Below are 27,295 nucleotides of genomic sequence, written 5' to 3'. Positions count from 1 at the left end.
CTATCTCCTTACCTTTCAGTCATTCCTCAGCCCATTTCAGTCTGTCTTTGGCCCCGCTATTTCACTGAAACTTTCTAGCGAAAGTTAGGTTTGTCCTGTTTGTAAAATCTAGTGGCCTCATGTTAGTCTTACTTTAACTTCTCTAGCATTTTATATCATGGTTTGTTAGTTTTTTTCTTGAAATTCTTACAGTACTACCTTAGTTTAGAAATACTGTACTCTCCTGATTCTTTTCCGGTCTCTTTGACCATTCCTTCTCTTTTTCTTTTGTAAGCTTCTCTTACTCTGCCCACCTCTTAACTTCCTGAGGGCGCCCTTAGCGCATCATTGATATTTTCATTCTATATAGTGTCCCAGAGTGATTTCCTTCATTCATATGACTCACTGAAAGATTCTAGTTCTGACCTCTCCTCTGAGTTTCATACTTGAATATCCAACTGTTACTAGCCATGTGTAAATTGCTTCAGTTCATCTATTCAAAACAGTACTTATGGACCTGCCTGGTAACGTAGTGGTTAAGAAGCCGCCTGCCAATGCAGGAGACACGGGATCGAGCCCTGGTCCGGGAAAACCCTGCATGCCGCAGAGCAACTAAGCCTGTGCACCACAACTACTGAGCCTGAGCTCTAGAGCCCATGTGCCACAACTACTGAAGCCTGCGTGCATAGAGCCCGTGCTTCGCAGCAAGAGAAGCCACCGCAATGAGAAGCCCACACACGGCAACGAAGAGTAGCCCCCGCTCGCTGCAACTAGAGAAAGCCCGCTCGCAGCAACAAAGACCCAACACAGCCAAAAATAAATAATAAATAAATAAGTAAATACATAAATTATTTTTTAAAAAAAACAAAACGTACTTATATCTTTCCCCTCCAGCTCTAGTCCCTGGTTTTTTCTTCCCATATTCGCTTATCAGTCATCAACATTAAAAACCCACCCAGCGGGCTTCCCTGGTGGCGCAGTGGTTGAGAGTCCGCCTGCCGATACAGGGGACACGGGTTCGTGCCCCAGTCCGGGAGGATCCCGCATGCCGTAGAGCGGCTGGGCCCGTAAGCCATGGCCGCTGAGCCTGCGCGTCCGGAACCTGTGCTCCGCAACGGGAGAGGCCCGCGTACCGGGGAAAAAAAAAAACAACACCCAGCCTCACAGAAAATGGCAGAATCCTGCAAGTCATCCTGTCCTCCTCAAACTGTCTTCCTCCACATCCATCCACTATGTCCTATAGATTTTTTCCCTAGATAATTCTCAAACTCACCTCCTTTTTTTTGCCTGCTACCACTTCCTTGTTAAGACATCGTCATCTCTTGCTAGATTACTGTAGTACAGAATATATCTGTGTCCTGGTTGGACTGTATGTTTTTCATCTTTTTCTCTCAGGTACATAGTACAGTGCTTGACAGGTAGTAGGCACTCAGTTTGTGTGAACTAAAGTCATTTTCTGAAACATACTAACTTACATATGGCCTAATACTGTATTTACTCTATCAGATAAGTTTAGGTTCTAGCTCCTAACCTAAGAACCTTAAAGGGGAGGAGGAAAAGTAAACAAATATGTGTAGATTCTTCAGTGTCCCAGGTAATATGTCAGATTATACATTTAACACCTATCATGTAACGTAATCTTTGAAATTATCAAGGTAGTTCCCATTTTATAGATGAAGTATTACTATCCTGTCATACAGCTAGTGAGAAGCAGAGCTCAAATGCAACCCCAAGTCTTTCCTGTTCTAAAGCCCATATTGCTTTTGGCTACATCTTACTTAGAAGAAGTCCGCTATGTTTAATCTCTTTAAGTTTGCATATCCAGTTGCAGAAACTTAAGCAAACTTAACTTTGAATTCAAACTTAACTTTGAATCACCATTCTTTTGAGTATGTTTAATTTTTTGGCTTTTGATAACAAAGTAATGCAATAGATTTATTCCCTTACTTTGCATTGTGGGCAAGAAAATAGGTATTGTAACTTTTTATATCAGGAATTACTGTTGTGGGAATAATGGGGAAACTTAATGCTTAATATTTTCGTAAATTCAATAGAGATGATAATTGTTAAAGCAGTATGAATTTTATGAAAATAAGTTGCTTAAAATGAAAAGGTATATAAATGCATGTAATTAGTTATACTGAGAAATACTGTACTCAGTAGAGTAAATTTGTCATCTTTTGGAACTAGATTTTTAGGTTATTATACATGAAGATCTTTGAGATGAACTTCTCCATAATTTTATACTAATATACCTATAGATGCTCTATACAAAATATTCTTTTATCCAGATAGGAATTTTTTATTATGTAGACTGTCCTTCACCTTCATGATCTAATTCTGACTTAACGTGTTTCATATAACATTCAACCTGTAGGCTGTTTTTGCTATATGCTTTACTGGTTGTGAGTAGATTTTTGTATGTGTATATACCTGAATATACACTATTTCTTTCATTTAAACAATAAAACTAGGCAAATTCAGGGCGTATCTTACCTGTCTGTTTGTGTTTTAAAGTTTTGTAAATCTAAGACATTTAGATTTTCAAATAGTATACTTTTGGAGACCCCCTTCCCCATATCCTTTGTATAAGACAAGAGAAATGATCTAAATAAATTCATTCTGACATATCTCATTTATTCTATTAGAAAAGTACTGTGTTTACATTCAAAACTGCTGTCGATTAGATCTGCAGCTGCTGATTTATAGCACTGTCAAATGCCACTTTGATGTGCCCGTTTTGAGTTTTTGTTTTGTATTTTGGTCTGATAAAGTTTAAAAGTGCTTAAATTTGTTTTCACTGAGTAGAAGTTTCTTGAAGGCACTTTTTCAGAATCTTTCCACTGAACACTAACTCTGCCAAAAAGGATTCTGGGAAACTCTGCCTAGCGTATCTGCGTTTTGGGAGATATGTCTGCATATAATCATATTAAAAACTCTGTATAAGGCAAATTGTTTCACTTATTTTTATCCCATGTTTTTCAATCTCATTTTATCAGAGATTTCCCCTTGTGTATCAGCTGTCAACATTGCATTTGAACTAGTGGTTCTAGTGACATATTTTGGGGCTGCTGCTACTGGATGAACTACCTGTGACCAAAAAGATATCTAGTTTGACTTTTTACTCTTTTAGATTAAGGCAAGAAAGGAGGGACAAAAATGTGTACCCACATTTTTAACTTGTTAAAAATGCTTTCAGGGAATTCCCTGGCAGTCCAATGGTTAGGATTCGGTGCTTTCACTACCAAGGCCTGGGTTCAATCTCTGGTCAGGAAACTAAGATCCCGCAAGCCAGGTGGCGCAGCCAAAAAAAAAAATGCTTTTAGTTTTAAAGGAGTTTATTCAAAGTTGTTGAAACTAAATTTTAAAACATTTTCATGGGATGTAGCTTATATGATATTTGAGAATATGAATGTGTAACCCTTTCATTCCATTTTTATAAATGAATCATGAAAAGCCATATTCTATCTCTGGATCAGTGAGTTTCAAACTACAGGCATAACCTGTAGTGAGTTGAGAAATCATTTTAATGGGAAGGGATCAGCTTTTTTTTTTTAATAAAATACAGTAAAACAATTTTAAAATCCAAATACCTTGCAAATAAGATGAACAATATGTGTGTAGGTATACAGAGTCACATAAATTTTGCTGTTAGTCTTTACCTGCTGAAAATGAATTGTTTGTGGCCTAGATATTCAGCAGTTATTCCGTATAATAGCAACAATATTATTTTAGGGAAAGAAGCACTCATAAGTGTATTTATGGAGAATTTTAAGGAAGGACACCAATAAATCAGTGCAAGTCATCTGGATACCTTTTATTAGGTAGAGAATTATGAAGTGAAAACCCAGATTTTAATTGCACTAGGGATTTTCCCCTGCGTTTCGGTAGAGGTAGAGAAATCATTTAACTTAAAAATTAGAAAAACTACCCTTTTAGTTGGGAATAAATAAGAGCAAAAAATAAATATGGTGCTAAGCCAGTTCTGCTTATATTTTTAATAAATCCATGTTTTATGTAAAATAATTAAAATTTCAGCTTCCACAGTCTCATTTTGTGGAAAAATTATATGCTTATTATTAAAGGGAAGAATATCTATAATTATTATATTCGATTTGCAATAATTTAAATTATAGTTATCTAAATTGTGTCAAAATTATTTCTTGAGTTGCATAATTCATCTAATAATTTAGAGATGGTATATTTCTCATTAATTGTTTTTAGATAATTTAGGAACAATCCATTATTCAGTTTTCTATTAAAGTTTTTGTTAAAACTGAAAATATTACTTTTGGTATGTTTCTCACAAATGAAAAATAGTATCAGCTATGAAAAGGAAATTATTAAATACAAGAATATACTTTTAACTAAAGTTTTAAATGTATGTGATCTAAGTAGAGTCTGTCCTAAAGCAAAGGAAGATAACATTTACCACTTTAAAAATCATTAAGCTGTATCGTTATAGCATATTTATAAAATACAAATTACCAGCTTTACTTATTGCTGTTTTAAACTTGAATTTTAAAATGGTAAAAATTTTATCAGCTTCTTAAAAATTTTAAATCCTTTATGCTTTTCCATATTTCTTATTATTCTTATATGTATTTTTACATTTTAGAATGGCTATCTTCTGTGTATAAACAGCAGTGGTTTGCTATGCTCCGGGCAGAACAAGACAGTGAGGTGGGGTAAGTATGGTACATCATAGCATTGTTCATTAAAAAAAAAAAATTTTTTTTTTTTTTACTGAAATATAGTTAATTTACAATATTGTGTTAGTTTCAGGTATACAGCTAAGAGATTCAGTTGTATAATACATATTTTTCAGATTATTTTCAATTATAGGTTACTATAAGATACTGAATATAGTTCCCTTTGCTATACAGTAAATCCTTGTTGCTTATCTATTTTATGTATAGTAGTTTGTATCTGTTAATCTCATACTCCTAATTTATCCTGCCACCCCTCCCTTTCCCCTTTGGTAACCATAAGTTTGTTTTGTCTGTGAGTTCTTCTGTTTTTTATATAGATTCATTTGTATTATTTTTTTACATTCCACATATAAGTGATATCTTATAATTGTCTTTCTCTGTTTGACTTACTTCACTTAGTATGATATTCTCTAGGTCCATCCATGTTGCTGCAAGTGGTAATATTTCATTCTTTTTTATGACTGAGTAATACATATTCCATTGTATATAAATATACCACATCTTCCTAAGTCAGTCATCTGTTGATGGGCCCTTGGGCTGCTTCGATGTCTTGGCTCTTGTAAATAGTGCTGCTATGAACATTGTGGTGCGTGTATCTTTTTGAATTAGAGTTTTCATCTTTTTAGGATATATGCCAAGGAGTGGAATTGCTAGGTATGGTAGCTCTAATTTTAGTTTTTTAAGGAATCTCCACACTGTTTTCCATGGGAGCCGCACCAATTTACATTCCCACCAACAGTGTAGGAGGGTTCCCTTTTCCCCACACCCTCTCCAGGTTTATTATTTGTAGACTTTCTGATGATACCCATTTTGACTGGTGTGAGGTGACATCTCATTGTAGTTTTGACTTGCATTTCTCTAATAATTATTGATGTTGAGCATCTTTCCATGTGCCTGTTGGCCGTCTGTATGTCATCTTTGGAGAAATGTCTATTTAGGTCTTCTGCCCATTTTTTGATTAGGTGGTTTGTTTTTTTGAGTTGTATGAGCTGTTTGTATATTTTGGATATTAACCCCTTGTAGGTCACATCATTTGCAAATATTTTCTCCCATTCCCTAGGTTGTCTTTTCATTTTGTTTATGGTTTCCTTTGCTGTGCAAAAGCTTTTAAGTTTGATTAGGTCAGGTCCCATTTGTTCATTTTTGCTTATATTTCTTTTGCCTTGGGAGACTAATCTAAGAAAATATTGCTACAGTTTATATCTGAGAATGTTTTGCCGATGTTCTTTTCTAGGAGTTTTATGGTGTCATGTCTTATACTTAGGTATTTAAAGTATTTTGAAGTTTTTTTGTATATAGTGTGAGGGAGTGTTCATATTGATTTACATGTAGCTGTCCAGCTTTCCCACCACCACTTGTTGAAGAGACTGTCTTTTCTCCATTGTGTTAATATATTATTGCCTCCATTGTTGTTGATTAATTGACCACAGGTATATGGATTTTGCTGTGAATTTTTAAATGTATTCATTATGTTGAAAAACCAGTAACAGTATTAAAGTCAAGAGCTGTTAGAGAAAAAGATCATGTAATCAGCTTTTATTCTTATATTTCTATAACTATCAATATTATAAATATTTATCTTTTTGGTCAATTAGTATAACAATGTATTGTCACTTGCTATATATTAGTAAAATTGAATAATTGATATACTTTGTTTCACTTAGTGTTATGATATTCTTTTAAGCTATTGAAATATTACCTGGAATAATGCTTTCATAAAGCATGATCTTCATATATATGTATAGGTAAAGCCAATTTTCTTATTTGTGGCAGTATTGTCAAATTCTCACTAATGTAATAGGGGTTTTTTTGTTTTTTTTTTAAGTTCTTTTTTTAAAAATATTTATTTATTTATTTATTTGACTGCACCGGATCTTAGTTGCGGCACGTGGGATCTTTAGGTGCAGCACACGGGATCTTTTAGTTGCAGCACGTGGGATCTTTTAGTTGCGGCATGCAGGCTCTAGTTCCCTGACCAGGGATGAACCCAGTCCCCCTGCATTGGGAGTGTGGAGTCTTAGACACTGGACCACCAGGGAAGTCCCCTGTAATAGTTTTTTTGAAGACTTGAGTGTAAGGTGAATTAACCCATCTGGTTACACAGGTGCCTTCATCAAAAGCATATGACCCCTCTAGAAAATATTTATGTACTGTCTTCATTTTAAGAGAAAGCATATTATCTGTTCTTTCAATGTGTAGTGCTTTGCAGTTCAGTGAAGTACTTCCACATTTATTGTTTGATCTTTATACTAGCTCCTTGGTATAGGCAGTGTAAAGAGACAGTCCACCTGTGAGTACATAAAAAGGTTTTACATTTAAATTTTTTTCTGCCCTGATCTCTTTTAATTTATTTTTATACACTAAAGAACTTCCTAAAATAATAGCCTAGTTGTGTTTATAGCTAAACAGTGAGTGTGTGAAAGGGTTCTATAAACTTAAGATAATGATTGCAAGATATTATCCAGGGTTCTTAGTTTCTACTTTACTTGTAACTTATATCCCATCTTTTCCCAAATATATTCATAGCATACTTATCTTGCACAAATACAGTAAGATTGTTGAAATAGGAGACCCCTCCAAAAAATGAGAGTTAATTATTTACTGGAATTCAGATTTGAAGCATTTTGTAATGTATGAAATGTTTTATAAACCATCCTACCTACTTCTTTTGTATATTCAGTTTTTAAGTGTTGGATGTTCTCTATTATTCAAGACTTTTCTCATCTGTATCCTTTTTGAGTTTAATATAGAGTCTCACCGAAGAGACTGAGTTAGAATAAGTGGCTTTCTTGCATTCTTATTATGTATATGACTGTATTGCCCCTAATGAAGCACTCTCTTCCACACATACTGAGTATCTGCTCGCTACTGTAGGGCTGCTAAAGTGAGAAAGACAGTGTACTCCATTGACTCTAGGTTATAATCTAGTAATGTCTCCCTCCAGGGTTCTCCTCTTCCAAACGCTTTTCCACATTGCCAACAGGATTAGCTTCCTAAGTAGAAATATAATTTCACTTCCCTGCTTAAATAAGACCAGGGACATTTGATGATAGTTAGGGATTATTGCTTTATGTGTGATATATATTTACAGATTAAAGGATATGATGTCTGGAGGGTCAGCCTCAATAATAATCAGTTGGGAGGGATGTGGGGAGAAATGGGAGTAAAACTAAAACAGGAGTATTGAACCTATATGGTGAGAAAATTTGGCTCATTGTACTATTTACTTTTTTTTTAAGCAAAGCTTTTATTTATTTATTATTTTTAAAATTTATTTATTTTTGGCTGCGTTGGGCCTTCATTGCCGTGCATGGGCTTTCTCTAGTTGCAGCGAGTGGGGGCTGCTCTTCCTTGCGGTGCACAGGGTTCTCACTGCGGTAGCGTCTCTTGTTGCGGAGCACAAGCTTTAGGTGTGTGGGCTTCAGTAGTTGTGGCGCATAGGCTCAGTGGTTGTGGCTCACGGGCTCTAGAGTGCAGGCTCAGTAGTTATGGTGCACGGGATTAGTTGCTCCACAGCATGTGGGATCTTCCTGGACCAGGGTTTGAACCCGTGTCCCCTGCATTGGCAGGTGGATTCTTAAACACTGTGCCACCAGGGAAGTTCCTATTTACTTTTATATGTTTGAAAGTTTTCGTAAGAAAAAATTTTAAAGTAACAGAACAAATACATGGGAACTCTCTCTTATCTACAGGAAAATTTGAAACTCCTGTGAACGTAGCCCGTGGGGCCCTTCAACAGTCTGTCCCAAATGCCTTTCACTTTATCTCCTCTCATGCTCATTTTAGGTTCCAGCTGCACTAAGTTCTTCATACATTTAGTACCCTTTCATGCTCCGGTCCTTTTTTGCTAGTCCTTCTACCTGGAATGCCCTTCCTCTGCATAGAGTTCACCCCTGACGTCTACCCCAACAAACTCCCTCTCAGGCACAAATAATACTTCCTCTGTTATGATCCCCACTCTTAATCCCAGGCAATAAATCTGTGCCTTCTTCATGCTCTTAACATCAGTTCTCTCCACGTTATTATCTTATTACTTATGTCTAGTTCCCTGCTAGACTGAGCTCTTGGATGTCAAGGATATGTTTTATTAGTTTTATTTACATTTCATTATTTTTTATGTATTGTATTTGTTTCAATATATTTATTAGATAATGATGATGAAGATGGCCCCGGTATCTAGGTACTTAATAAATGCTGTATATGAATGAATGTATTTTATCATTTGGAATTCTAAGCTAATAATAATGTCATTTTATTATTACATCTTGAAATAACAGTGTTTCTCTTAGTTGATTAAGGTTTTTAAAGTAAGAGGGCCAAGTAAAGATTAACTGATAAAATTCTACAGCTGTTTTCTATTAAATACTGAGTTTGTATAGTTGTACTACTTTAAAAAATGGCTTGTGTGCGAAACAATAATATCAAATGGTAGGTGATACCAAGTCACGTCTTAAATAATAGATTTTAATTTAATTTTACTTAGTAGTTAGACTTTTAAGTGTTTTATTTTCTCGGTAAGCAGAATTTCTCATAGATTATTTCCCCCTCTTCTCTGGTTTCACTGGGCCCTAGTAAAAGTATTCTAGAAGTCAAGGCAATAAATGAAACACTAAAGATTTAAATTTTTTTTTATTTAGCAGAGGTAATGGGCTAGATTTAATCATTGCATTTTGATTTTTATCTGTACTACAAAATTTTATTTTTAAATCTAGTAGAAAGTTTTTCTCTTGTTGTAACTCACAGTTATTTTTCAAATATTAGTTGCTGATTTTCTGTGAGATTTCATGTTTTATATATATTTCTAGGCCTCAAGAAATCAATAAAGAAGAGCTAGAGGGAAATAGCATGAGGTGTGGTAGAAAGCTTGCCAAAGATGGTGAAGTAAGTATGGGTTGTGACTCTTAATAGTCTTATACAAATTGTTGTACTGTTAGTGCAAAATATACTTTCAATAACAATCGTGATACATATTATACCTCAGAAGAGCTTTTTTGTGGATTAGTTTCTGTAGCATGATCTCCTGGGCAAGGAGTTACATACTCAGTGGTGATTGATTATTCAGCCTTGCCTGAGACTGTTGAACTTTCTGGGTCTAGATATGAGATATGAGAAGATCCCTCAGCAAACCAGAAATAAAGATAAATAAGACGTTAAATGGGAGCTGTTACATAGTCTTAAAAGTAATTCTTTCTATTTTACAGTTACCCTAGATCAAAAACATTCAAACGCTTTAATTGCTACCCACATTAAAAATTATGTATTTCATTAACACCCAGTACAAATGCATATAAGTGAAACAAAAGTATTACAAAACAGTGCTTACAGCTACTTTGTCCTATAGATGTATTTCTACTTAATTTTTTTTAAAAAGCTGATTGTGACTCATTAAATTGATTTTACAGCCACTAAAGAGACATGAACTACATTTTTTTAAAAACTCTACCCTAATTGTAATTTTCATCTTTGAAAACAGTTCAGCCTAATTTAGATAACCATTTGGTTATTTTTCTCCCAGATTTTCCCTAATTTTAACTTTAATTTTGAAAGTTTCATTATTTTATGTTTGCATTCATAATTTCAGAGTATGAAAGAGGAATAGCATCTTATTTATTCCTTAGTCCTCCTTATTGTCGCTTCCAGACCTTGTTCCACCCTCATCGTCATTGAATCACAGCTCCTTTGAAGTGCATACTTCTGCACCACTCACTACTCTGACTGTGGCCATCATTCGCTCGGCTTGCTGGCTTTCTTTCTCCCTACTCTTCTTATCAGTCTTGGTGATTTTAGCATCTGTTCCCTGACCTTCCTTCCCTCCGTGATCTTGTGCTCTACCCTACCTCAGGAACCAATGTCTTATAAGCATATCCTCAATTTTTGTATCACTAATTCATGTACCCTCTTCAAAATTTCCATTTTAAGCATACCACTTGCAGACTCCACCTCGTGTTATCTTTCTAGCACTCTCCCTCTAGTACCTGGACTCCCAACAACTTTTTAACCCCACTAGAATGTACAATACATTGTTCTTACTATCTTTTCCCCATTACCCTCTCACCACATCCCTACTTCTTTCTTTACTTGACTTATATTTTATGTTCCATCTTAAAATTGGTCCCTGGCTGGGGTGGGATGAATTGGGAGATTGGGATTGACATATATACACTATTGACACTATGTATAAAATAGATAACTAATGAGAACCTACTGTATAGCTCAGGGAACTCTACTGAATGCTCTGTGCTGACCTAAATGGGAGGGAAATCCAAAAAAGAGGGGATATATGTATATATGTATAGCTGACTCACTTTGCTGTGCGGTAGAAACCAACACAACACTGTAAAGCAACTATACTCCAATAAAAATTAACTTTAAAAAGTTACTGACCAGGGCTTCCCTGATGGCACAGTGGTTAAGAATCCACCTACCAATGCAGGGGACATGGGTTCGAGCCCTGGTCCGGGAAGATCCCACACACCACAGTGCAACTAAGCCCGTGCACCACAACTACTGAGCCTGTGCTCTAGAGCCTGTGAACCACAACTACTGAGCCTGCACATGCCACAACTACTGAAGCCCGTGCACCTAGAGCCCGTGCTCCGCAACAAGAGAAGCCACCGCAGTGAGAAGCCCGCGCACTGCAGCGAAGAGTAGTCCCTGCTTGCCACAACTAGAGAAAGCTGGTGCGCAGCAACGAAGACCCATTGCAGCCATAAAATAAATAAATAAATACATAAATTTATTTTTAAAAAGTTATTGAGCAAAATTAAGGCTGGGAACTTTTGTAGGTAACAATTAATTAAAAACAATATACAAGGTGAAAAAAAAATTGGTCCCTGGCTTATACTCTTAACTTCCTTTTTCCCTTTTTCACTCAGTCAAATTCACCAGGCTAAACCCCAGTTCTTGTTAAATCCCACCTTTCCATGCATTCCATGCCTGCTTCCATACAAATGAATGTGACTAAAGAAAAACACCATACAAACCCCAGCAGGTTTCACTTGAATGTTGTAACTGTAAACTTCAAGCAGGTTTTTAGTGCTAAATGGTGATCCTCCTACATTTCCCTAGTGAATTTATCCTCCTACTCCTGGAGTAACTCATACCTTCTCAAAAGGGCAATGCTACCACCCTTATTCTTTCCATTGGCCTTGCTTCTTTCTTTATTCAGAAAATAAAAGCAGTAGGAAGAGAATCTGTGCATCCTCCTACCAACAATACTACCAGTCTCCTTGCATCTGCAGCCGTGTGCTGTGCTTTTCCTTTTACTAGAATGGATGAACTGTCTGCTTCTATCCTAGTCCACCTCCTCTTATAATGGACCCCATCCCTTCTCACTTGTTCAAAAAGTTTGCTCCTACAGTCATCACCTCGCTCTCCTGCATCATCAGTTTTTCTCTTCTGTATCATTCTCATTTAGCATATTAACATGCTACAGCATCCCCCATCTTAAACCATTCCCTGACTCACATTCCCCTCTAGCTTCCACTCCATTTCTCTGCACCCTTTTTAAGCAAAATTCATTGAAAAAAGTTGCCTGTATCCACTCCAATTCATTTACTCCAGTAAAGTCAAGTGAAACGCTGTGCCATTGTCACCAGTGATTCCTACATTACCAAGTCGAGTAGTTTTTAGTCTTCCGAAAGTTCTTGGCAACAAGTGAGTTCTTCACTCACTCCACGGAGATTTTCTCCATTTGACTTCCAGGACAGCATACTGTGCTGGTTTTCCTCCTGCTTCGTTGGCTGCTCCCTCTAAGTCTTTGCTAGATCCTTCTCTTTCTCAACAAATGTTGGTGTGACTGGAGGCTCAGTACTTGGACTTCTTCCATATCTGTACTCTCTATGCTGACTCCTAAGTGATCTCTTATAGTCCCATGACTTTACACCAATTCCTAACTCCTGTATCCAGCTACTCACTTGACATCTTTCTTAGAATTCTAATAGCCTCTCAAATATAATGGTTCCAGCTGAACTCTTTGATTTTCATTCCCAAACTCCTCCTTCCCAAGTATTCTCCAGCCCATAGATAACCCCTCTGTTCATCCACTGCATAAGCTCCACACTTCAGGTTCTTCTTCCTTTTGTTCCATATCTGTTGTCCATAAGAAGTTCCTTTGAATATATATCTTCCAAATATATATATATATATATATATATATATATATATATATATATATAATTTTTTTTTTTTTGGCTGCATTGAGTCTTCGTTGCCATGCATGGGCTTTCTCTAGTTGTGGCGAGCGGGGGCTGCTCTTCCTTGCGGTGCACGGGATTCTCATTGCAGTAGCTTCTCTAGTTGCGGAGCACAGGCTATAGGTGCATGGGCTTCAGTAGTCGTGGCGCACGGGCTCAGTAGTTGTGGCACATGGGAGCACAGGCTCAGTAATTATGGCGCTCGGGCTTAGTTGCTCTGCAGCATGTGGGATCTTCCTGGACCAGGGATCTAACCCATGTCCCCTGCATTGGCAGGTGGATTCTTAACCACTGTGCCACCAGGGAAGTCCCCCAAATATATTCTTACCACATCTACCACTACGACCCAAGTCCAAGCCACCATTATCTCTTGCCTGGACTGTTGTAGCTTCATAACTGCTCTCCCTGATTTTACTCTTGTTCTTATACATTCTGTTTTCCACAGAGCAGCCAAAATCATCTTTTTAAAATGCAAGTTAGATCATGTTACATCCTTCCCTAAAGTTTTCTGTTAGCCTCTTACCACAATTAGAAGAAATCCAAACTCTTTCCTACTGTGGACTCTAGGCCATATGTTTTCTGGCCCCTGACTGACTCTCTGAAGTAATCTCCAGCCTCCGTCCCCCTCAGTTATTGCCCTAGCCACGTAGCCTTTTTGCTGTTCCTCAGATATGCCAAGCATGTTTTTACCTCCAGAACTTTGTACTTGTTTTCTTTGTCTAAGTCACTTTTCCCCAGATAGCTACCCAGTCCACTCCTTAGTTGACTCAGGACTCTAGTCTCATAGCACCTCCTTAGAGAGATGTTCCCTGACCACCTGCCTGAACCAACAGGCTCCCCAGCTGCCAGCCCACCTCCCCTACCCTGTCACTCCCTCCTGGCATTCTATTCTGTCCTCTTCCATCCCATTTCATGTTTGTTGTTCATCTCCTCCTCCACACAAACACACACGTATTAAAATATACATTTACTAGGGCAGAAACTTCTTTACTGCCATTTCTTTAATGGCTAGAGCAGTACCTGGCACAAAATATGTGCTCAATAAATATCAGTGAACTCTTGATTTAATGTTGTAATTCAGAGGGTCAACCAAACACTTGAAGTCCTAACTTTACTTCATTATACAATGCCACTTTACTTAATAGTCTCTCATTAACTATTAGGTGATAGAATAAACAAACTTGTGAACCTCATGATGGTATTTAAAATAACTCAGTTGTGTATCTGTTGGTTAGTTACTTAAGGTATTTTAGGGTATTTTTAAAATTTATTTAAACTAAAAAAAACAGTTCACTCATTTCTCCTGCTCCCCACCCCTCGCCTCTGGCACCCACCAAGCTGTTCTCTGTATCAGTAAGCTTAGGGTTTGTTTTTTTTTTAGTACATATTTTTTTTTAGATTTTACATATAAGAGAGATCACACAAGGTATCACTTAAGGTATTTCAGAGTATTTTTAAAGCAGGAAAAATTTTAGCGGATTCTTACTACCTCTATCTAGACTCCTAGTCCCCTAAACTATACCTACTTAGAGGTGGTATAGCTTATAACTATCAACTAAGCCATATTAGTTATGATAAACTAATTAGTTTAACATATTAGTTATGATAAAATGTGGAGAGTTGATGAAACAGATCATGAAGAGACGATATTAGGAAAGTACCTGAAGGAATAATGATCATAGAGGCTGCTTTTGCTGGCTTTGATATATACTATGTCTATGTGGTAAACCTTGTATATATATCACAGATATATTGTGTGTGCTAAGCCTTAAGGCACTGACAAAAAGTAGGGACCCATAAGACAGAAATACTTGAAATGAATTAGAAAAAGAAAAGACAGTTTGAACTTTTTATTTTTGACTTGCTAATATGATAAACTGAAGTAAATCTTTCTCCTTTGTATTTTAGTACTGCTGGCGGTGGACAGGTTTTAACTTCGGCTTTGACCTGCTTGTAACTTACACCAATCGATACATCATTTTCAAACGCAATACACTGAATCAGCCATGTAGTGGATCTGTCAGTTTACAACCTCGAAGGAGCATAGCATTTAGGTAGGATGAGATTTTCCCACCCCACTCTTCCTCACTCTAAAAGAACTATAAGAAATGAAATAAAACCATAATTTACACCAACAATAGTAGAACTTTGGTAAGATACAATATATATGAAACTGCAAGGAAATGATAAAGCTCCATTCCTACAAAATGTATTAATAATCAAAATTATAAGACCCAGATCTAGTATGTCAGGAAGAAAGAATGGGCTGGAATATGAATGGTGTAGGATTGATACTGGGCTTGAAGCTGTTGCCTTGCTGCTATTCCTAGAAAATAAAAGGTCTAAACTGGAAATACAACAAGGTATTCTTAGAGGAAAACATGTCTGGTATTTTCCTTAACTTTCTATAGGATTTCAGATGTCCAACTTTGCCTAATAGTTGAGCTGGCAATATTTTTCTGGAGAGGATGCTGACAAAATGGAAAATAGCTTAATGAACGGATTATTTAAAAGTCATATATTTACCTTATACCATACACAAAAATTAACTCAAAATGGATCAAAGACCTAAACATAAGAGCTAAAACCATAAAAGAAGTCTTGGAAGAAAACAGGGGAAAAGTTTTATGACATTGAATTTGACAATGATTTCTTCAGTATGATACCAAAGCACAGGCAGCAACAACCACAAAAAAAGTTGAACTTCATCAAAATTAAATTGTGTGTCAAAGGACACTTAACAAAGTGAAAAAACAACCCATGGAATGGGAAAAAATATTTGCTAACTGTATATCTGATAAGACTATATAGAGAACTCCTAACATTCCCCAACAAAAAAACAACCTGATTCAAAAATGGGCAAAGGACTTAAATAAACATTTCTCCAAAGAAAATATACAAATGACCAATAAGCACATGAAAAGATGTTCAACATTACTAATCATAAGGGAAATGCAAATCAAAACCACAGTGAGATACCACCTCACACCCGTTAGGATGGCTAATATCAAAAACAAAACGAAAGTGTTGGTGCAGATGAGGAGGAATTAGACCCTTGTGCATTGCTAGTAGGAATGTAAAATGGTGCTTAGTTTGTGGAAAATGGTGTGGCAGCTCCTCAAAAAATTAAATAGAATTACCAAAATGATCTAGGAATTCCTCTTCTGGTTATGTACCCAAGAGAATTGAAAGCAAGGACTCAAACATATTTGTACACATAGCAACATTATTCACAACAGGTAAAAGGTGGAAGCAACCCAGGTATTGACAGATGAACGGAAAAACAAAATGTGATGTATACCTACAATGGAATACTATTCAGCCTTAAAATGGGAGGAAATTCTGACATGTGCTATAACATGTCAGCTTGAAACTTGAAGACATTACACTAAGTGAAATAAGCCAGTTACAAAAGAACAAAAATACTGTATGATTCCACTTACATGAGGTACATACAGTAGACAAGTTTATAGAGACAGAAAGTAGGATGGTGATTGTCAGGGGCTGAGGTAAGGGGAAATGGGGAATTCATGTTTACTGGGTATGGAGTATCAGCTGGGGAAGAAGAACAGGTTCTAGAGATGAATGGAGGTGATGACTACAGAACAGTGTGAAATGTGTTGAATGCCAAGAACTATACATTTAAAAATGGTTAAAATGATAAATTTTATGTATATTTTATCACAATAAAAAAGGCATACTTGGGGACTTCCCTGGCAGCGCAGTGGCTAAGACTCCATGCTCCCAATGCAAGGGGCCTGGGTTCGATCCCTGGTCAGGGAACTAGATCCCGCATGCATGCTGCAACTGAGAGTTCTCATGCCACAACTAAGGAGCCCATGTGCTGCAACTAAGACCTGCTGTAACCTAATTAATTAATTTTTAAAGGCATACTTATAAATTATTTTTATATCTCAGATATAGATATAGCACAAGCTTTTATATCTCAGATATAGATATAGCACAAGCTTGTAAATCTAAATGGAATCAGTTTATAGTTTGAAAAGACTTTAAATTCTTAACAAATAAAAGACTTAAAGATTTTAAAAAATTAAAAGAATATGGAAGAAAAAAGTAATTATTAAAGTAAGGTAGGGCTTATTTAAATTGATATGTGCTTTAAAAAATCATTAGTTTTTGTGTGTGTGTGTGTTTTTAATTCTAGATTACGTTTGGCTTCTTTTGATAGTAGTGGAAAACTAATATGTAGTAGAACAACTGGCTATCAAATACTTACACTTGAAAAGGACCAGGTATGTTTGATTACTTTTCTGTTAATTTTTTCATTATAGTATTTGCCTTTTGACTCCTCTTTTGAAAATTCTTAAGTAGATTTAATGTTTGATTTAAAGATTGGTTTGAGAATTTTTTGAAGGTAAGTATGGAAGTACCATGTTCACTTTTGCATAATTTACTCCATTCTACCAGAAGTGTAACTAAGACCAAAAACAATAATAATAAAAAGAAAACAGGGCTTCCCTGGTGACGCAGTGGTTGAGGGTCCGCCTGCCGATGGCAGGGGACACGGGTTCGTGCCCCGGTCCGGGAGGATCCCACATGCCGCGGAGCAGCTGGGCCCGTGAGCCATGGCCACTGAGCCTGCGCGTCCGGAGCCTGTGCTCCGCAAGGGGAGAGGCCACAACAGTGAGAGGCCCGCATACCAAAAAAAAAAAAAAAGAAAACCAATTTGATTTGAGGGGCAGAGCTGACAATAAGGAAATAATTATTCATCCTGAACATGATCTTCACAAAGTTATGAATCTTAATTGTTTTCTCCATGTGTTCATTTATTTATACAGTAATAACATATCTTAAAGACAATCCAGTATATCTCCATAGCTCCTAGATATTAAGTGAACATTATCCTCTAGCACAGTAGGTTTCTAAAATGACAGATGTCTGTAATGTTCCCAAAATTATCTCTAAAGCCATTTGTTTTTTCATAAATCACATGCATGTAGAAGTTTCAAAATGTCATGATGAAAAAGTAAACCAGTTTCAAAAAGTAAAACGAGAGCTGTTAAAAATCAAGGATGTTTATTTCTAGTAAAGCTAACCACCATTCCAAAGGACATACTGTTTTAATAAAGGGTTTGGAGCCTATGGTTCACATAAATTATTAGAAGTTAGCAGTTTTCCTCAGACTGAAGAGACTCTCATAAAACATCAAAATTTAGCACTGCAAGGAACCTTGAAGTGATAGTTCTGACCTCACCTACCCTGTATGAGAACTCCTTTAACAGCATTCTTACAGAGGCTCCTCAACCATTGTTGGAACTCTTAGTGAGAGGGAGCTCTGTCGTGTGGTAGGTGTAAGTGAGAGGATAGGTACGTAAGAAGATTCAAATCTGCCTCCATTGGAATTCTCTTTTGGTCCCTCTCACCCTCTTGAGCTGCATGGACAATATCTATGTTTACCTTCAACTTGGAACTTCATTAAAAAACATTGTCGGGGCTTCCCTGGTGGTGCAGTGGTTGAGAGTCCGCCTGCCGATGCAGGGGACACGGGTTCGTGCCCCGGTCTGGGACGATCCCACATGCCGCGGAGCGGCTGGGCCCGTGAGCCATGGCCCCTGAGCCTGCGCGTCCAGAGCCTGTGCTCCACAGTGGGAGAGGCCACAACAGTGAGAGGCCCGCATACTGGAAAAAAAAAAAAAGAATTGTCGTGGCTCAAAGCAGCCAGAGACTTAATTAAAAAGCACCAGGCCAAGATAGTAGTTGTATTCCTAGTGTTCCTTGATTTGTTCATTCAGCAAACATTTGTGTCCCTACTACTTCATGCTAGGTTCTATGCTAGGAGTGGAGGAAATAAAGAGGAGCTTATATAGCTAAGTAGAAGGAGAGGGATGGGCTCAAAGAGTGTGTAACGTTGAGGGAGACATCTCTAACCTTTACTGTGGGGTTGGGGACAGGTGTGGTTATTGGGGGAGGGGCAGAGACACAGTTCAGGGAAAACCTCTTCTGGACAAGTTGAAAAGTGAATGGATACCTGAACCAAGCCTCAGATGATGAGTAAGATAGAGGCAAGGGGGCTTCCCTAGTGGCGCAGTGGTTAAGAATCCACCTGCCAATGCAGGGGACACGGGTTCAAGCCCTGGTCCAGGAAGATCCCACATGCCATGGAGCAACTAAGCCCACGTGCCACAACTACTGAAGCCCATGCGCCTAGACCCTGTGCTCCGCAACAAGAGAAGCCACCTCAATGAGAAGCCCCTGCACCTCAACGAAGATTAGCTCCCACTCACTGCAACTAGAGAAAGCCCACGCGCAGCAACGAAGACCCAACGCAGCCAAAATTAAATAAATAAATAAATTTAAAAAGATAGAGGCAAGGCAGCACATGGGTCATTCAAGGAATGGAGAGGTTTGGAAGAGGAAGGGTTCAGTAGGTGTAGAGCCAGGGCATGATGGGCTATGGATGGAGTTTGGACTTTTTCCTGAGCTCTGTTAGAGAGCTATGGAAGGATTTTAGTTGGGGGGTTGCATATGTGTTTTATGTAGCTTATAGACGTTTGTTATAGAAAAATAGAAAATAAAAATAAGCAGAAAAAAAATCATACATAGTCCACTGAGAGATGACACCGCTGATATTTTTTTCATCGCCTATATCTTTTTTCCAAAATTTTATCTTACTGTTAACTATGTTGTAGCCTGCTCTTTTTCCACTTTGTTGTATATAGATAGCTTTTCTTGTCAATATATATCCACAACATCATTTTTATAACTGCATAAGACTTATTTTAGATATACCATAATTTAAATAATGCTTTTTTGGATAAAGTTGATTCTTTTTCATTATTATAAAAAATGTACATGTATCTTTATATGTTTTTCTGATTTTTTAGAAGATGAATTCCACAAAGTGGAGTTCTTGTCAAATAAATGGTGTATATATTTTCTTTTTTTTTTTTTTTCTGTTTTTTTTGCGGTACGCGGGCCTCTCACTGTTGTGGCCTCTCCCGTTGCGGAGCCCAGGCTCAGCGGCCATGGCTCACGGGCCCAGCCGCTCCGCGGCATGTGGGATCTTCCCGGACCGGGGCACGAACCTGTGTCCCGTGCATCGGCAGGCGGACTCTCAACCACTGCGCCACCAGGGAAGCCCGGTGTATATATTTTCTAATGGCCAAATTGCCCTACAAAACTACTGTCAACTTACACTCCCTCCAGTAGTACAGGAGAGCATACGCAACAAAGTGTATCATTCTTTCTAGTCCTTCTCCCAATATAATAAGTGGAAACAAATCATTTATTTTAGTTTTCATTTGTTTGGTTTCTGATATTTTTTTTTACTTATTGAACATATTGTGTAAATTGACAGTTTGTTTTTTTAATTAAGGTGTTTGTTTTCTTGTTAATTTTAACACCTTTTATATATTAAGAATAATAACTTTGTGATATGCTATACTTTTTCCATTTTTGTAATTTATCTTTCACCCTTCATGAAACAGTCTATCAATCTCTTCCTTTAATGAGTTCTTCTTTCGATGTGCTATTTAGGCCTTCTAACTGGGATTATATAGTCATCTGGGTTTTTTTCCTATTCCTTTTATTTTTTCATTGGAGTATTTTGATACATCTAAAGTGTATCAGATGTGTCAATGTGTTTGAAATGCCATTTTTATCATATACTGTAAGGCCTTATATACTTGGTTTCATTTCTGAGATTTCTGTTTTACTGATTTTATTGTGGAGACAATAATGCTTTGTTTTAATTAGACTCAATTTAAAAAGAATTTTATTACCAGTAATGCAAATTCACCTTCACCCTTCTCTTTTCAAAAATCCCTGGGTTCTTTGTGCATGATTATTCTTCTGTATGGGGTATAGAATCATTTTGTCCAGTTTCCTCTCAAAAAATCCTATGAGGGTTTTGCTATATACTGTTAAATATAAAGTAATTTGTGAGAAATTGATATCTTCCCTTCTGGAATATGGTATTTTCTACATTTAATCAGGTCTTCCCTTACATCTCTAAAATTTAGTTTTCCCCGTATTTATTCTTATATGTTTCCTGGAAGTATAATGCTAGGTATTTTATATTTTAATTACTAACATGAAATGAATCCTTTATAAATAGTTTTTGATGACTATAGGAAAGCTAGTGATTTTTATATATTTATTTTAAAACTATCCCTCTTACAGGACTATGCTAACTTTAATCCTTGCACTATAGAAGGATCTCTCAGAAATGTGTAAGAAGGACTAGAAACATGATAGTGGCAGAAGACAATTTAGAAGCTATTGCTATAATCCAGATCAGAAATGGTGAGAACCTTATGGAAGGTAGCAATGAAGATGAAGAAATGTTGATGGGTTCTAGAAATAAAGGGGTGCAATTGATAAAATTTGGTGCTTAAGTATGTGTGAGGGTGAGGACAAAGAAGTCAAAGATAGTACCTGGTTTTGTGACTTGGGCAACTTAATTATAGTGGTAATAATAATCCGTTCTATAATTACCGATATTTGAATTATAGGAAGGAAAATGAACATGACTTAAAGTGAGGGTGAAGAGATGATGAATTCAGTTTAAAGCATATTTAATTTGAAGGCATTGAGGTGAGAATTTGATAGACCAGTGGATAAATGGGTCTGGAGTTTATAAGCAACGCCTGGGCTAGAAATAATGATTGGATGAGATAAGCTACAGGAAAATATGTCAAGAATATGACAGGAGGGAAACCTAGGGAACACTGGTCTTTAAGGGGTGGGCAAAAAGAGTAACCTGGTGAGACATGTAAGAGCTGGGATGGGGAATCAAAGCCAATTGCAAGGGTGAAAGTATAGATGGCACAGAAAGAAAGGAAAGAATAGGTAGTATTCAGTAGCTGATGATTTGAATTTGAGCTGCTTTATGTCTAAGTGAAGATTTCTAGTAGGGAATTGGATGTATGGATCCTGGAATTTAGACCTATAAATAGAATGTAGGGCAGTAATAGAGCTATAGTACAGGTAAGTAGCATGAGCCTCAGAAAAGCAGAGAAGATAGAAATAACCGTCTGGAAACAGAGATGAAAACCCAGGAAGATACCACCACTCTGATGCTGTGATGTGTAGACTTCACTGCTTCCACTGCATAGTGGAAGAAGGAAAATGGAGCTTTTCTATAAAGATGCTTCAATGCAAATGTAGGTGTAAATTGAGCCCTCAGGTGGAGTTAAAGGTTTGATGAAGCTAGAATTAGATCTGTCTAGTTTGGGGAGGGGAAATGGGGATTAATACAGTTCAATATTCAGAAATTGGTATGTCCATTCAGCCCCCAAGTGATGTCCGCGTGGATCCCTTCTTTTCCCAGAGTTGGCACTTTGATCTACTCTCCCCCACCAACCTTAACTATATTCAGATACCAGAATGCTAATCTTCCTTGGAGTCTTTGTTTGGTCGTGGTAGAGAATCTTGCTTTTGTCATCAGATACACATATCGTCAAAGCATATGTCCTCAACAAACTTAGTACATGTGCCTTCACTCAGGTTATTGCTACAAATGTTGACTAGTCCAGGGTGACTCAAGCATCTAAAGATCAACTATGATTTGACATAATTGCTCTCTGCTTAACCCTGTTAGCACCATCAGCCCAGGTGATTGCTTCACCTGACCTATCATCGTATCCATTTTGTTCACTAACTTAAAAAAAAAACAAAACACCACTTTGCCCATTTTGGAGAACATAGAGATTGTGTGTGTGTGTGTGTGTGTGTGTGTGTGTCACATTTCTATTCCCTACCTTCTTTATCCAAATTTATCTTGCTGCTCCCCCAACACAAGCTGTGTCCAGTTGAGCCTTTGTCACTCACTCAAATGTTGCAGTTTTAGTCCCTCTTCATTGCAGGAGCACATGCTTCAGTTAAAAATTTTAAATTCTAGATTTAAACAGTATTTTAATAGTATATTCTCCAAAATGTATAAAGGTGAAACTAATGCATATTATTTCAGTATCCAAGTATTTAAAAAGTAGGAGTTCTCATGTCAGTGCTACGGCTTATATTCTGAGGATTTATTCTGTTCACCAAATACTGCTGGTAAAGGGTTCCAGAGATCTGTAGCATTGAGTGAGTGAGGGTTCCATTCGTCACTCTCAGGTGTAGTATCAACTCCTGTCTCTGTGGAATTTCAGGTCATTCTCATGTGTATTCATGTAACTGAACCTGAAACTGATTTTACGTGATAATGTATTTTAGGTTCCAAGAGACAGATAACGTGTTTGCATTAGAGACAGTGGGAAATCTTAGACAAGAGTGGGAACCATGCTTATTGGTGATAATAATGACTCCCCACCTTCATCCCAAGTATTTGCTATACATAAAGACCATCAGACGTTGAAGCCAAATGAGAAGTGTGTGTATTTGTGCACTGTATCTGTTCATAAAATATGTAGTTACTTGATTAGAAATTTTTCAGTAATGAAAATTACTACCGTTATTTATTACTTAATATATAGCTGGCTTTGTGAGCCCTCTATGTGCATTGTCTCATTTAATCCTCAGTGTAATCATATGAGGTAGGTATTCTTATTGTCCCCTTTTACAGTAAGGAAGTTGTAGTAGATAAGGTCAGTGACTTGCCAAAGGTCACACAGCTAGTGGGTGGGAGTTTTGAGATTTGAGCAGTGACTCTCAGACTCCAGATGCATACTTTTAACCACCATACTAACCTTCAGTTTACTCAATTCAATAGTTTGGTTCTCTGTTTTATTTTGATAATATTACTATTATTATTAAAGCAACAAATTTGTTTTATAGGAACAAGTAGTGATGAACTTGGACAGCAGGCTTCTGATCTTCCCTTTATATATCTGCTGTAACTTCCTGTATATATCGCCAGAAAAAAGAACTGAAAATAATCACCATCCAGAAAATCCAGAAAACTGAGGATCTCATCAGCTGGAAACAGTAGCACTTTGTAAACTTTTTTGGCCAGATTTAATTTAATGGCCCTGCAGATATTCACATCTAAGGTGACTAACAGTGACAAAGGCCTTATGAACTGTTCAGATAATACAGAAGACTATTCTTATCCTCATTATATTTCTATGCATATTTAAAAAAACATTTTAAAGCCGAGAAAATATCTGTCAAACCGTTTGTTATAAAGATGTCGACTCATGCTTTTTAATTTGGCATCAGTAGAAAATTGCCGTAGGTAAATTTCACATTTCTCTGCAACCAAATATAGAGTTAATTTTTAGCTTGAACTTTGATCCTACCTAATGTTAGTGAACCTCGATTATCCATCTGTAAGTTTTATTTTTATTTGGCTAAAAGAATGCTAAAGGAATAATTTGGCCAATTATAAATGCTGTTTCAGTTGGTGTGTTTAAAGCTGTCCTTTAATTTTTTCAACTGCTCTTTATGATTCCTCCTCCTAGTCGAATATTCTTCCAATCTATATATGTTTTTAATCATTAAATTTTTTTTCATGGTTTTGAAGACTGAGGAACTTTTTCTTTAACTTAAACATTTTCATGCTATTTTATTTTGCTTTTTATTGATATTTAGCTTTACTAAGACTTTAACAACAAAAAGATCAGGTTCAGACTTTCAAATGAACTTGGATGGGGGAGAAAATCAGTTGGATTCTGAGGATATTCCTTTGCCTTACATGGTCTTTTCTTTGACATTCTGTACAACTCTATTATTAGGTCACAGATTATTTATGTACCAAATATTACACTTTAAACATTCTCATATTCTGTGATCTTTTTATTTATGTTCAAATTTTTTAAATTGGGAATCCTATTTCCTACTTAAGCTCAGGACTTTATAACCTCTGAATTGAGTGCCTTTGAGTTACACATGCTATTAGAAATCTCATAGTAAATGTAAATAAGGTCGGAGGATATCATATAGAAGCTGATAATAAAACATTAATATACAAATAGAACTTATTTTTGTCAAAAATGAGATGTACATTTGTCATGATTTATATATGTTGGTTTCTTGTGTTTACTGCTGTTTTGAAAATAGCCATGCTCATTGTCTTTCCAGTCAAAGTGAGTACTTTTTGTGGTTAATGTATATTTTTAGTATGTTTTAAGAAAAATGGGAATTACTTTTGTGTATCTGTACAAATAAATACTCATTTGGAAAAAAGAATCAGCTATTATATAAAATGACCAAAATAAAAAAATGAGTTGAAACCAGAATTTTTTTTCCAAGTTAGATTTTTTCCAATTAGATTTAACTTTTAGAATTTATTGCTAGTTTTTCTTCCCTAGTGATATGTCCATAGATTCATAAATCACTTTTGTCCTTTCAAAATTCATCCTCACGGTAAATTTAAAGGAAGCTTTTAAATGCCTTCCCTATCTCTACCCCTAGAACTGTAGTAAAATATCCAATAATTTGGCTGTATTGAGGCTTCATTTCTTGTTTTTGTATTTGGCTATAACTATATATCTCTTCCATGAGATGCTTTTGTTTTTTTCCTATCTATGGTAACATCAGAGGTTCCTCACCCTTACATATTAAAAAATATAAATAAATACCAAATTGAATTCTTTGAATAATTGAATTTTTCCAAATCTTGGGAGTAAAGATACTTACAATTTGAGTATATTAGTGAGTAAAATTATTTCATTTCACTTATATGAATTAATCAAATTGGAATTACATATGGTTCCTGTCCATTCTTTGTTTCCTGGCCAAATTGCTTATGTCATTCACAGATAAAATAAATATTTGTTCAGTCATAAGTAGGTTGTGTTCTCATTGGAGAAACTGGTAATTGTCAGCTAGTACTTCACATTGATAGTAAAGATCTGCTTTTGTTTTCTTACCAAATACTTTAATGTTTGCATACTTTTCATTCTTTATAATTGGAATATTTTCAATAAAGTATTAAAAGTGTCAGCTGAAGTATCATATAAACTATTATATATGAAGGTGTTTGTCAGCTTTTGCCTTATAACCTTTGCCAAGTCTTTTTTTAAGCTGCAAGGGCTAGAAAACAATATTTACCCACTAATAATTATTTTTACTTGGCTATCAGTAAAGAAGAGGTCCTTAAGAGAAAATGTTCTAGAGTTCCATGCTAAATTATTAAAGAGAGATATGAGTGTACCTTTCCTTTTTTTTTCTTAAATAAATTTGGCTTGAACCTTAGCAAGGTAGGCAAAATTAAATGAATGTTGTAGTCATTAGCTTTTTTTTTTTTTTTTTTTTTTTTTTTTTTTTTTTTTTGCGGTATGTGGGCCTCTCACTGTCGTGGCCTCTCCCATTGCGGAGCACAGGCTCCGGACGCGCAGGCCCAGCGGCCATGGCTCACGGGCCCAGCCGCTCTGCGGCATGTGGGATCCTCCCGGAACGGGGCACGAACCCATGTCCCCTGCATCGGCAGGCGGACTCTCAACCACTGCGCCACCAGGGAAGCCCGTCATTAGCTTTTTAACCAAGTGTTTAGCAGCCAACATTTTATCGCATTTCAAGTCTTTAAATAGGATTCATTGCCATCATTAATGAGCAGATTTCAACATCAAATGCAAAATTAGGGTTACCAAGAGTCAATTTGGCTTTCTAAATTTAAGTTAATTAAAATTAAATAAAACTTATTAAAATTTACTTCCTCAATCACACTAGACCCATTGTAAGTGCTTAGTTAACCACATGTAACTAGTGTCTACTGTATTGGACAGTGCAGATATAGAATATTTCCATCATTGCAGAAAGTTCTGTCCAACAAAGGTGATCTAGAATATTGGACTGTTAACGCTGAAACTATGTCAAGAGTTACATTCACTTAAAGATGAACCCATGTAAAGAATAGAAAGGATAATAGAGCCAGGGGTGCAAATGGTAGATAACTTGTCAATCACCTAGAAAGATGTGTTGAATCACAATTTCAAGCAATGTGTACCTAAATCACTTGACTACATTCAAAAACAAAAGTCAAGTCCGTTCTCTAAGAGGTCTGCGTCTTTATTCCTGCTTTGACGCAGACCTCTTAGAGAACGGACTTGAGGTTATGGGGAGGGGGAAGGGTGAGCTGTGACAGGGCGAGAGAGAGTCATGGGCATATACACACTAACAAACGCAGTAAGGTAGATAGCTAGTGGGAAGCAGCCGCATGGCACAGGGATATTGGCTCGGTGCTTTGTGACAGGCTGGAGGGGTGGGATGGGGAGGGTGGGAGGGAGGGAGACGCAACAGGGAAGACATATGGGAACATATGTTTATGTATGACTGATTCACTTTGTTATAAAGCAGAAACTAACACACCATTGTAAAGCAATTATACCCCAATAAAGATGTTTAAAAAAATAAATAAAAAAATAAAAAAAAGAACCAAAGTAACTGCTAAGATTTACATATTAAATTTAGACTGAGAGACAATATCCATGAAGGAAATATTTTAAATGACAAATGATAATACTAGTAATCAGTAAAGAGAACCTAAGATAACTGATTTACTTTTGT

General features: G+C 36.6%; 1 protein-coding gene across 3 annotated transcripts in view; it reads left to right on the top strand.

The window, feature by feature from the left end:
- The window catches only part of GMCL1 (germ cell-less 1, spermatogenesis associated), a 45,689-nt gene extending 20,663 nt beyond the window's left edge, over positions 1-25,026 (top strand). The window contains exons 10-14 of one of the 3 annotated variants that reach the window (XM_004277028.3): positions 4,598-4,667; positions 9,497-9,572; positions 14,795-14,940; positions 17,052-17,139; positions 23,624-25,026. In XM_004277028.3, the coding sequence (XP_004277076.1) occupies positions 4,598-4,667; positions 9,497-9,572; positions 14,795-14,940; positions 17,052-17,139; positions 23,624-23,752 (509 nt within the window). In that variant the 3' untranslated portion in view covers positions 23,753-25,026. The remainder of the gene's footprint in view (positions 1-4,597; positions 4,668-9,496; positions 9,573-14,794; positions 14,941-17,051; positions 17,140-23,623) is intronic. The other 2 variants (XM_033400430.2, XM_033400431.2) reach the window with 2 other exon arrangements.
- Positions 25,027-27,295: the final 2,269 nt, after the last annotated feature.

This window comes from Orcinus orca, chromosome 13 (genome assembly GCF_937001465.1).
Source record: "Orcinus orca chromosome 13, mOrcOrc1.1, whole genome shotgun sequence".
Taxonomy (NCBI): Eukaryota; Metazoa; Chordata; class Mammalia; order Artiodactyla; family Delphinidae; genus Orcinus; species Orcinus orca.
Note: the sequence above shows the minus strand (reverse complement) of the source record. Positions and strands in the feature narration are given on the sequence as shown.